The sequence below is a fragment of the Mandrillus leucophaeus genome, unplaced genomic scaffold, assembly GCF_000951045.1.
Source record: "Mandrillus leucophaeus isolate KB7577 unplaced genomic scaffold, Mleu.le_1.0 Scaffold225, whole genome shotgun sequence".
Classification (NCBI taxonomy): domain Eukaryota; kingdom Metazoa; phylum Chordata; class Mammalia; order Primates; family Cercopithecidae; genus Mandrillus; species Mandrillus leucophaeus.
In genome coordinates, this window is record NW_012102310.1 from 4,749,195 (window position 1) to 4,762,163 (window position 12,969).

Sequence of the window (12,969 nt, forward strand, 5' to 3'; positions counted from 1 at the left end):
AAAAAAAAAAAAAAAAATTAGCTTCCAGTCTCAGATTAAAAACTTCAAGTACTTACGATGGTTTATAGCTAGGACTATGCCTGGTAGTCCCAGCTACTCGGGAGGTTGAGACCTGGGTGGAGGAGGGTGGAGGATCCCTTGAGCCCAGGAGGCCAAGGCTGCAGTGAGCCATGTTCACATCACTGCACACTACTTCGGCCTGGTAGAGGAAGACTCCGTCTCAAACACAAACAAACAAAAAACCAAAAAACAGTTGTGCTTCATCCTCAGTTTCTGATTCTGTAGGTTTGGGATGTTGTCTGATAATTTGTATTTCTAACAAATTCCCAGATGATGCTAATACTATTGGTCCCAAGATGCCATTTTGAGAATTACTGATAGATTCATATATTAATAATAGAAAGTGGTTAAGTATATTTTCCTTTAATCCAAGTACTCAAGTAACTGGCAGTCCTGGCATATCTAGCTGCATAAGTCATGCAGCAAATGGATGCATATTTTAGAAGTAGTAGAGTCCCTACCTACATCATGCTGTATCATGGTTAAGATGCACTTTATAGAATCCAGAAAGCTTGGGCCTCAAAGATAAGTAGCAGTTGTGTTGGCTTTCCTAAGAATATAAGCTTGCAAGAGATCTAGATTGTAGGACATTTACCTCCCTACTTGGAATTTTTGGCTTTCTCTCCCTCTCTCTAGCAAGGGAAGAGAGAAGAGATGTAGGAGATTGGCTACTCTTTTCCTGATCAAATGTAAGGGACTGTCATCCAGCTGCTTGTCTCATGTGAAAAAATCTTTTTCCAATTTGATTTCCTGATAAACTAGATTAGGTTTGTCTGGAGGTGTATTTTTCCTCTGCCAGGGAATATGTAGTATGATTGAACAAATGATCTTTTATTTTTTAAGTATTACTCGTGTTACCCAAAGTTTGATATCTATATGATCTTTTTTAACTACTAACATAGAATACCTACATTTTAAGTTCTCACAAGTGATTTTACTAATGAACTCTATTTCCATTCAGAAAAAAGACAATTGATAGTGTAAGTTTCTAAATACAGTTTCTGGACCAACAATATCAACATCATCAGAGAACTTGATGGAAATGCAAATTCATGGGACCCACTCCAGACACTCAATACTGACTTAGAAACAGGAGCAACCAAAATTGTGTCCGAACAAGCTTGCCAGGTGATTCAAGTTGAAAACCACTGTTGTAGAGGAATAATTAAGCTAAACACTCCTAGGACAAGAAAGAGGGTGAATATTACACACTGGGATGATATTACTATGATCCCTGTTGGAACGATAGCACAATATTTATGGAAGCGCACCTCAGTATTCTAGCTGAGACAATGAAGAGACAAATGAGGACAATGTACGTTAAGTGTACAGACCAATAGTAAAATCCATGAGAAAAATTATGTTCTGAGAACTGCTCTAAAAATGTTTATTTTGCCCAATGAACTGATATGATTTTTTAATATAACAATGACATTTATAATGATCAATTTTCCTGTTCCTAGCTTGGTTGCTTGGATACTTTGAAAATGTTTTATATTTAAATGAATGTTTCCTCTAGGTGATTTAGCTTAGTTTTCTAGTATAATTATCCTCCTTATTCACAACTTATATAATTATTTTATTAAAAAATATTTATAGTTATACAGTATTTGTGGGTTTTACTGAGAAGTTACAAATTCTTCTTGGGAAAAGGATATATAGATAAGGTTTTTGAGGGAGCAAGTCTAGCATATGGTCAATAAATATCTAAATGAAGTCCTGAATTTAGCTCTCCTGTTGCCTCTCTGACCTTCTTTCCTATTACTCTACTTCTTGCTCACTCCAATATAACCAAATTAACCTTACCGTTTCTCCAACATATGAGAACATCTGCACCTCAAGGCCTTTGCTTTTGTTCCTCTGCATGGAAATGCTGGTCTCCCAGACATCGGCATAATTTTTGCCCAACCTTTCTTGCAATTTTGGCTCAGATATTACATTCTCAGTGAGGCTTTCTCTAATTAATTCTCCCTTCGCTCCTGAATTCTTATCCTGGCCTAGTTTTGGCGCTATCTAGGCTCACTGCAACCTCTGCCTCCCAGGCTCAAGCGATTCTCCTGCCTCAGCCTCTCGAGTAGCTGGGACTACAGGCACGTACCATCACGCCCAGCTAATCTGTGTATTTTTAGTAGAGACGGGGCTTCACCATGTTGGCCAGGCTAGTCTCGATCTCTTGATCTTGTGATCTGCTTGCCTCGGCCTCCCAAAGTGTTGGGATTACAGGCGCGAGCCACCGCGCCCAGCCCTAGTTTTTCCCTAGTTGTCTACTATCTTGTAAAGTAACATGTAATGGATTATTTTCAATCTTTCCGCTATTTGAATGTAGTCTCCACAAGGCAGAGATTTTATTTTTGCCTGTTTTTCTTTTGGATGTATGACCATCACCTATAGCAGTGCTTGGCATTTAAGTGCTAACAGGAGCTTGTGAATGAGGAGACAAAGTATGCAAGAATCTGAATGTTTATATTTAATAGCTTTAAAAAGCTTTCTTAAAAATCTAGATGCTAGTCTAGATTTTTTCTTCCACAACACGTAGCACAACTATTCAGATTTACGCTTTCCTTCAAAACATTTAATAAACACCTACTACAGGCCAGGCACTGTGCTAAGTGCTGAGAACAAAGATGAATGATATTCTGATGTTTCCAGGAGCTCATAGTAAAATAAAGGAAACGACTTTTTAAAAAAACTACAAATACAAGGTAAGCGTAGGTGTTTGTTCACAGAAAATACTAAAATTTAGGTCCTTTCCCCTCTGGTTTTTCTGCTACTAGTCTCAGTAAAGCAAATACTAGACACTAGAGGGACAGTAAAGCCGAAAGAAAGAATGAAATAGGCAGGGCTAAAGCTTCAGACAAAAGAAGAAATCACAGATTATAACATTCTTATGCAGAAGAGCATTATGTAACAAGGTTAGTCTCTGACCTGAAGGCTGACAAATGGCCTACATGACCTCAGGATATTTTGAGAAGCATTATGTAAACTTTAAGCATCCACAATTAGTGATAATCCTGACATTCCAACAAATAAAATTATAATTATGCTCTTAACAATTATTAGCTATTATCAAGTATTGATTAAAACATTTTCTAGCCCACACCACCTTTCTATGGCAAATACATTTTGTGTATGACACCTATAAACACCCTGCCACTTTTCCCTATCTTTCCTTCTTTGGTAAGAGCAACTAGGGTTCATAAACAAAGCAGACTCACATGAGTAGCAGGTCAGTGTTCCTGGAGTCCTTTAGGACAGATGTGGCGGCATAGTTAGAGGTTTACTTTGTTCTTTCCAATGATACAAGGAAGTCTTCTGAAATCCACTTCTCAAACCTTTCTCCCTTACTGGACTGAGTAAAAAATTAGGTGTTTATAGTAACCAAATAAATTATTTCAAAATTTTGCTTTAAGGTATTTTAAAAAGAAACAGTAGCATTATGTTTTAAAACAAGATGCTTTGGATATATGTAATTGACTTTTATCAAATGAAGCTGAGATTTATTATCTAGATGTGATTGAATTCAAAGGCCCATGTCAAAGGTTTACAGATCAGTGTCCCCGTAGGGTCTGCAAAGGTATTTGATGGATTTCACCAAATTTAAATTCAAATTTTGCTAAAATGCTTTAATTTTTAGAAATTGTAAAAATAATGTTTAGATATAGGCAAAATTTGGACAATACCGAGTACTAAAGCACTAACTTGTACTGCAAGGTTATCTTTGTGTGGTGCTTCTCCTACTCTGTGCCTATATTTTTCACTGTTGAGGAAAGTAATAGCACACTCACTCACATAAACTGGTATACTACTAGAGCATGTGTACAGTATATATTATATCATAAAAGTTTAGGTCAGCTGCATTTGCTCAGCAATGCTGTGGTCACAATCTAAGAATTGTGCAGTAACAAGTTAAGGAGTCAAGCTGCTGTCATAAAACTGTCTTATAGAGGCCCATTTTGGCTACTTTTTCTGGGGGTGGGGAAGTTCTTATCTACGAGTTTATATACATACAATTGTTATGTTTTACATATTTGGTATTCCACACATTTTTCATTGGGAGAAAAGTCTGTTAAAACTGTAGCACTAATAATGTTGCTTATCTTACTAGGGAATAAAAAAGGGAATTAAACTGTGAGCATTAATTTTTTAAAAATCTATTTTTGAAGAATGCAAAGGAAATTTTTCATGCAGGTATGTTAAATCTTTTATAAACTTATAATGGACTACTGGCTATCATTAGAATTTGCACCAGAGAATCAACTAACTGCTTGAGCATGACTGCATTCCTCTATCTAAAACAAAAACAAAAACAAATTATAGGGCAAAGTGGTATTAAGAAAGAAGCCCTACGAAAGGAAAAATTTAGCAGGTGTGGGGGTGAGGATGTGAGATTAGAGAATGAGGAGGAAAAAAAAAAATCAAGAAGCCAGGCGAGGTGGCTGACGCCTATAATCCCAGCACTTTGGGAGGCCGAGGCAGGTGGATCACAAGGTCAGGAGATTGAAACTATTCTGGCTAACACGGTGAAAACCGTCTTTACTAAAAGCACAAAAAATTAGCCGGGCGTGGTGGCGGGTGCCTGTAGTCCCAGCTACTCGGGAGGCTGAGGCAGGAGAATGGTGTGAACCCAGAAGGCAGAGCTTGCAGTGAGCTGAGATCGCGCCACTGCACTCCAGCCTGGGGACAGAGCCAGACTCCGTCTCAAAAAAAAAAAAAACAAAAAACAAAAACAAAACAAAAACAAAAAACAGCCAAGAAATGCCATCTTCAAAGATACTCAAATTTTTTAAGCCTAAGTGTATAGACTCAAGAAACTTATGCAGTTACATGCAAATAAACTATGCAACTAACTGGTATATGAAAAAAAGTCCTGGATTCAGAGTTGGGAAAAATCACCACCACAGTTTTGGTTAAGAGTTTTGTGTTGTACCAGGCTTTGGATGCTGAACCAATAAAGAATCCGTAAACCTCAGCTTTCTCACCTGTAAATGGAGCACTTTAAGGATCAAATGAGATACGCTATTGAAACAGGCCTGTAAGAAAAACTGAGAGTGAGAAAGAGGGGAGAAAGCAAATCTCTTCTTTTCCACTATCACTCTTTCAGACCTACAACCACCAAGTACGTGTTCTATTAGTTATATATTGTTAAGGACAGAATCTACTAATACCCTTCATTTCTTCAAACTTTTCCCCTTTTCCTTCAGCTTTTTAAAAATAAAAATGCAGTTGGTTTATGAGACCCAGACACTTACTGGAATTTAAGGAGGGGTGTGTTGGGATAGCTTGGCTCAAAAGATCTTACTTCTAATAACCTTTAGACAACTTTTAATAATAAAACTTTGAAGTTACAGTAATAAGGTAGAATCCATTATTTATGTTACCTTATTATAGAAATAAATCTCACACCTCTGACTCCTGTATTTTTATTTTAAATTTAGTACTTCTGTAATCTGGTTATTTTATAGGCAAGGAAGAGTAATATAATACTCTCCACATCACTTACCTAAGAGAAAGGGCACTCATCTGTATGGCCATTAATGCCAGAGAACCTTTCCAAAATCAAAGTCAGGAAATGGATTTAGTTATAGAGAGATGAATAAAATATGAAAATAATATTTCACTCTAAACCCAATACTTTTTGGAGAGTTCTCATATGTACATTAGTCCTGCTGCACATCATATTCAGATACAGATACCATGCACATACAGTGTAAACATGGAACATCAAAGACTGCATCAGCCAGCTTTCATCTTTGCAAACAAAGGTTATCATTAGCAAGACAGAGCTAATGAATAGTTAATAATTTTTAGTGGAGTTTGCTGTGTATTCTGCTTATAATGTCAAAGTGAAAGATAATCTACAAAGCTATTTATTATGTCCTATGGGAAATACGTTGGGATTGGAAGTCATGACTGTCTCAGTTTAACCAAGGAAGACTAACTAGTAATATACTTTTAAGCAAAAGAATAAAGTTAGCCTAATGGATTAGAAAATATCTACCTTACTCTTTTATACGAATACTCTTGTAGGACACATAACAGTAAAACCTACCATTCTAAGCATGAATAGGTAAAGTACTGGAAATAGAAACAATAGAATTCAATCCTTGTTGTATTAATTTAGTCAATATTAATTTAGGCTTACTACCAGTCCTCTATCCAAGTTCCAAAATCAGAAGTGCCTCTTTTTTTTTTCTTTTCTTGGAGACGAAGTCTCACTCAGTTGCCCAGGCTAAAGTGCAGTGGCGTGATCTCGGCTCACTGCAACCTCAGTGAATTGCCTGGTTCAAGCAATTCTCCTCTCAGCCTCCTGAGCAGTTGGGATTACAGGCACGTGCCATCATACCTGGCTAATTTTTTATTTTTAGTAGAAATGGGGTTTCGTCCTGTTGGCCAGGGTGGTCTCAAACTCCTGTCCTCAGGTAATCCTCCCACCTGGGCCTCCCATCCACACCTGGCTAAAAGTGCCTCTTAGTTATAGAAGGGTTAGCAGGTTGAACCTTGGACAAATCTAAACTGGAAAATGATCTAATATTAAAGTAAATTGTATGTTTCAATGGAATATTACCTTTGTATGTATCACTAAGCCTATGTTTGCAGATAAGAAAAAGCACAGGTTTATTTTTAAAAAAAACAGAATGTTTATGGAAGCGAAATCTGCTACAAAGCAACTACCCTGAAACTCACTGTTATTATTTTTACCCACTTATTATCATAAAAAAACTAGTTCTCAGATTCTGCATACAGACAGCTTTATGTAAAATATATAAACATTTGTCCAAATTGGTACACAGATTGCATAAATATGGCAATTAAGATTGCATTTACAGATGTGCATGTACAACGCTGTGCAAATTATCACAATATTACAATTTCAGAAATTATTCAAATTGGTATCCAAGTAAAGCAACCAGTGAAAAAATACCCATGCAGAATTTAAATATCTCAGAACAAAATTTAAAATGTCTTCATTAAAAGTTCACACATTTAAAATAGTTTTATTCATTTTATTTGTATATGTCAAAATACATTTTTATTTCCAAAATAGTGGGTTTTGCAACTAGTTTCATGCAGAAACAAGGTCTGCTCAATACTACCAATAAAATCAATATAGCACAGTAGCTGTTCAGTTTTAGATACAAAGAATAAATAACCTAAATACAAAACACTAAAATATTAGAAACATGTATTTAATCATTCTTCACAGGCATCCAAACTTCACAAATATAAACCATAGCATGCCTAACTGTTGTGCAACCAGAACATGTTGCGGTCACTCAAACTGATCAGTTATCTGTATATTTTACCTCCACATAAGACCATGGAAATTCTCAATATTCAGACCCACCATTCATACAGTTCAAATATAACCAAAAATAAAACTCCCACAACTATCCTTGTACCTTTAAAATCAAGAATCCTGAGCTTGGTAGTAAGAGCATAACCTTATATCTTCATAAAACCAATCAAGAGAGAGAGGACTTAAAATCCTGCTTACCAAAACACCCTTCCCCAACCCCAAAGTAATCTAAAATAGGCAGTAGAACACAATGACCTTTTAAAATGAAGGGGTACAAATTCACATTTAATATAGTATACAATACAATCAATAATACAATCAGCTACTATAAGCTTTACAATGTACAATTTATTCAAATGGCTGAACTGTTCAGTGGTTAAGGAGACAGTTATGTGCCAGAAAGATGTAGTATTTTTTGCATGGTTTAATGAAAATATAAAAGCTATTTGTCCAAATAAAAGCCATCTTCACTATGTACTTGGTTTTGCGCTTTTTTTTTCCTTAAAAAAAAGGCCACTGAAATGTATAAAATGGTCTGAACATGATGGTGGTATCAAAGTCGATGCCTCTTCACATGGCAATAACAGTGCATTTAACATTAACTCACGGGTTAATTCTGCAAATGATTTCATAGCATTACTTTGGCTAGCACAACAGTTTTAGACAGCACTCAGATAAATATAGGTATGTGAAATGTAAAGCAATTATCTTATGCAAGTTTAATTATGGTTGAGTACTATCAAATGAAAACTGAAAATAAAAGCATTTTATAGTAGGAAACTTTTGTAAAGATAGGGCTCCACATAATGTGTAACTTTTAAAGTCTTTATATCACATTGTTAGCAAATTTTGTTTTTTAACACTATCATGGAGTAGCCTACTCTGCATTAGCAGACATTTGAAATAAGAAATAGTCAAGCATGCCATGTGGTGGTCTAAAAATCAAAACAATACACTTATTTGTATATACAGCATCACTCAGTACCTGCTAAAATGAATGTGAAGATTACAGAATCTAACATCTTATACTACAATAAAAACAAAAAAGTGACCAATGAAGCAGAAAATAGGAATTAAAAGATCTAATCTCAAATGACTTTAAAGCATTCATGTAAGAAATAAATGCATATTGCACAAACAGTGAAAGCATATGTTCCACCAAGCAATTCAGTTCCAGGTGGGAGACAACACAGCATTAGCCTAATACATGACAATAATCACAGAAGAGCAAGTGTTCTTATCTGTAAATGAAAAAGCTGTGAAAACATAGAAGACTCTGCCACATGAAGAGTTTAGAAGGAAAAAATACAAACCCAAACTTAGATGAAAAGCCAAAAAAATTTAAATATCGAAAAACTGGAAACTGTGGCACATCAAAAAATGTTGAGTAACTGTCTTCTGTGAGAGCTGAAGGTTTTTGTTGACACAAAAGTATTTATGTACAACTAAGGCTTACTGGTTAAATATCTGAGGCATATCTGGCCTTGAACACTTTCCTTATATGCTGGAGCTGTAAACAAGTTTTCTCAGTCATTAAAAAAAATTCTTCTCAGCAGCTGCATTAACATGAAACAATGGTCTTGATTAAAAAAAAAAAAAACAAAAAACAAAAAAACAACCAACAACAACAAAAACACCCCAGAAAATTAAACAAAATGAAATAAAAATTCTAGATAAGAGGGCATTTGGCAGGATATCCGAAAATGACAGTCTCCAAGGATTCTTCCCAGGCTTCCAGTGACTGCCAATTATGGTCCACTGGGTTACTAATATGTGCAATTCCATTACTTGCTGCTTTTTTTTTTCTTTTTTTATTTGGAAAGTTTGCTTATAACTCTGATCAAGGCCCCATTTTCATCCTTTAGCCTCTGGTTGTCTGCTTTTAGGTCTGGTAACATCTGTAAAGAGAAAAATTGAAGATTTACCTTCAATAAATAGATAAAACATTATTTTTAATAAATGTTATATTTTCACCACAAAACACATGATCAAGCTTTGTCAGTTATATATATTTCTAGTATCTAAAACATGTATCAGGAAGAAGGAAAAAAAAAAACACACCTGGATTTGTAAAGCTAATTAGTTTCATAAATGCTGGAATGAAAGGTTTATTCTCTCCAAATTTTCCATTGCAATTTACTAAATCACTTGATTTTATGACTCACAAGCACACCACATTCGAGCAGCCAAGACAATGAAGCCCGTTTTTGTTAGGATAGGCTCTTAAAAGAGGTTCCTGTCAGCACCCAAACCAAAGACTTTTGCTTTATGTATGTCAGACCTAAAATCATAATACTTAACATTGTTCCACAAGAAAGCCAAACTACCTAGGAAAATATTGAAGAAGTTAGACTTGTTCTAAATTATTAAAATTCCTTAAAGGATTCACCTATTGTACCTCAGTTTAAGATGCCTAATATAATGTCCAATCCCGAACAGATGCTTATTAAATGGTAACAAGTAATTACTATTATTAGAATAGTATATCATGTGTAAGCTAAAGTAGTAAGTCTGTATCTATGATCCAACCATTACAACAATAACCAATTTTGAAGCAAATAGCCTCATATCTTCAAACAATGCATCTCAATTTTCTGCTGTTTTACAGACAAACTGATGAAGGGAATGAAAATATTACAAGTTAACTGAATAGTCTACTACGGACAATTAAAATTGTATGTTCTTTGCCAGTTTCACTAAGAAATGAAATAGCTCATATTTTTGGTCCTTAAACCATACTTTCCAAAATAGTTCTCTTTCCTTAGTTTTCAAAATGTATTAGATTATCTAACTAGATAAAAGTAGAACTTCTATTTGCAAAACTACCTTAAGCAAAATCTTTAGGAAGATTTAATTTTATGTGGAACTAACGCAGTCTTATCTGTGTTCAGAATCTTTAGATATAAAATATAGTAATCTTGAGTTTATTCATTTGAATATTTATAATAGAAAACTGAATGACTATAAACTAATGTGGCTCTGACATCAAATGACATTATTTTGAAAAACAGATAATGCATGCTTAATCTTCAGCTTCAAAATATATTATATGTAAAATGTTATATACTGTTTATGTTTTCTCTCTAGTAAAGAACTGTAAATAACATATTTTAAGTCCTAAAATATCTGTACAGCTAAAAAATGTGCAAAAGCTTTACAAAAGTACAAATAAGTCTTCAACTTAAATTCCAAAATCATCCCTAATTTTAGTGTAGTTCATCAACTGCAATATATAATTAGTGACAATTTGTAACATTCTAAGCAGCCATGCATAATTAGTTATATGATATGCTCCAGACACAATGGCATTAATTTGTAAAAGTGAGCTCTTACAAAACACGCCTACTAATATAAAAACACCTGCCTGGCTCTACCAAGAAGAAATGATGAAACTAAAAATTATAGGTTCACAGACTGCAGTTGCCTATAGAACCCTGAGCGCTTGGCTACCACTCTTGTCAAGGCCCTATTCTCAGTCAGCAGTCGCTCATTTAACTCTCTCAGAGATTGAATTTGCTTTATTTGGTGCAGGTTCTGCAGGAATCAGAACATAAAGAAATAGGAATAAAAAATAAGAAAATGGAAAAGCGTATAGTAAGAATATAATCACAGGTAATAATTTTTTAAAAATAATACGTCTTAAAAGAATAAGAGATTCAGAAAGGTAAACAATGTATTCCTAAAATTCTATTTCAAACTAAATAATACATAAGCAAACAAAATACAAAAGATTTGTCTCCAATCTTCAAAGCCATTGAATAATAATGGTCTAATAATAAACCAAACAATTTAATACTGAAACATCTAAATCCTGAACTACTACTTCTGTGGGTATAATATACTATGCATTGGTTCATTAATTCACAATGTGATAAAGATATTTTATGAAAGACAATATGGTAAGAGGTAATCAATTAACTATGCTACTTTTCTTGTGAAGACATTCAAAACATAATTATTTCTACAGAAATATGGAGTTTGACAAAATACAGCTCTGACTGTTCACTCCCCTAATGTCCTTTACTTTCAAAGGAGAACATTTTATAGTATCCCCCTCCACTACTTACTCACCAAGAAACATAAAAGTATACAGAAACATGAATAAATAATACACCCTATATCCTATTATTATTATTATTAAGTTTTTCTATACGTGAACAGCAAAAGTGTGACACAAATTGATTATCAAAATAATTTGGGTTTTATTTTTTATTTTATTTTTCTTCTTTTTTCACAGGTGTTAAGATTTGGGTTTTAGACTCTCTTCTTGCTCACTAGAGCCTGGATTCAGGAAGAAAGAGAAGCACCAGATATAGACAGTTCACAAATTGGGTAATCAGCTTTGAGAACAATTAATGTAAACCCTATCTTTAATAGTATTTTAAACATTAATACATAAACAGCACTATCTCTCATAAATAACATAGTTTACTTACTTTGAGCTCTTCTTCCATTTCAGATATTCTTCTTTCTAGAGCTCTTCGTTCCTAGATCAATTTAAGGTACCAATGTTAGTTATATAATTATTATATTCTTAAGTCTTCTTCTATACTGTGAAATAGTGATACTTCAGAATTAAAGGTCCAATCAGGAGCAGTGTAGAAAAGATGTGATGCCAGTGATATGTAAAGAGCTTTCCAAAATTTGAGAAAAATAAATATGAAGATCTTTTTCCTTAGTGCAAGCTCTTAATTCAAAGCTTTGACTTTCTGGGAGGATGCTATATAACATGTTCAAACTACTTTTTTAGTTCATGTAAAACTTAGAGTGAATCAATACTCAAGACTGAAGACTGTACATAAAAGAAAAACAAAACTCACACAAAGATGCAATCATATTACAGTGATAGAAGCAGAAAAGCAAGAAGCAAACATGCCTAAAATATGTGTATTTTGCAATTTCAGAGGAATGTAAGAAAAGCTCGTTTCCACCACCCACAATGTGTACTAGCTATTATTTATCCAACTGACTTTATAGCTTTATATTTAGGTTGACATTATGTGTAGCATTAATGCGGTGAATCTAATAGAGAAGCAACTGCAGCATTTATTTTAAACTTCTTTCAAAGAGTGACAGGCAAAGCCAACACACAACACATTACTGCAGTGTACTGTTTTATTCTCCCTTAAATGATAAGCATTCTGGGGTGTTATGCAAAAAGCAAGCAGCAGTAATTGATGAGCTGTAAAACTGGTTAGGTCATACCGCCCAGAAGATACTGACTCTTGCCGGTCACCTTTCAGATACAAACCATTTAAATTTAGTTTAATCACACTGAAACTATTTCCAAGACATTCTTTCCCAGATTAATAACAAATGCTGATATTTAGTCAAGCAGTACATTTACTGTAAATGTTAATGTTTTTAGGGTATGGGATTTTAAAAGTAGATAGAATCCTACTCATGATCTTTTAAGTACCATGCTATTCTAACACCAGCATGCCTAAACATTATATAGACAAAAACATTATTTTCAATACATAGATCTTTCTTCTAGTAAATAATACAGTCATGACAAATTCATAGAAATCATCACACTTCTCAAAATACTAGCACATAAAGTGTCATATTTGATCTTTACCACTTTGAAAAATATCAGAAATAGAATATTT

At 34.2% G+C, this 12,969-nt stretch overlaps 1 protein-coding gene across 3 annotated transcripts in view; it reads right to left on the reverse strand.

The window, feature by feature from the left end:
• Positions 1-6,792: 6,792 nt before the first annotated feature.
• Positions 6,793-12,969, reverse strand: part of PPP1R12A (protein phosphatase 1, regulatory subunit 12A) — a 99,937-nt gene continuing 93,760 nt past the window's right edge. For all 3 annotated transcript variants that reach the window (XM_011981399.1, XM_011981398.1, XM_011981397.1), the window contains 2 exons: positions 11,794-11,844; positions 6,793-9,255 (listed from right to left, as the gene is read on the reverse strand). In XM_011981399.1, the coding sequence (XP_011836789.1) occupies positions 9,169-9,255; positions 11,794-11,844 (138 nt within the window). In that variant the 3' untranslated portion in view covers positions 6,793-9,168. The remainder of the gene's footprint in view (positions 9,256-11,793; positions 11,845-12,969) is intronic.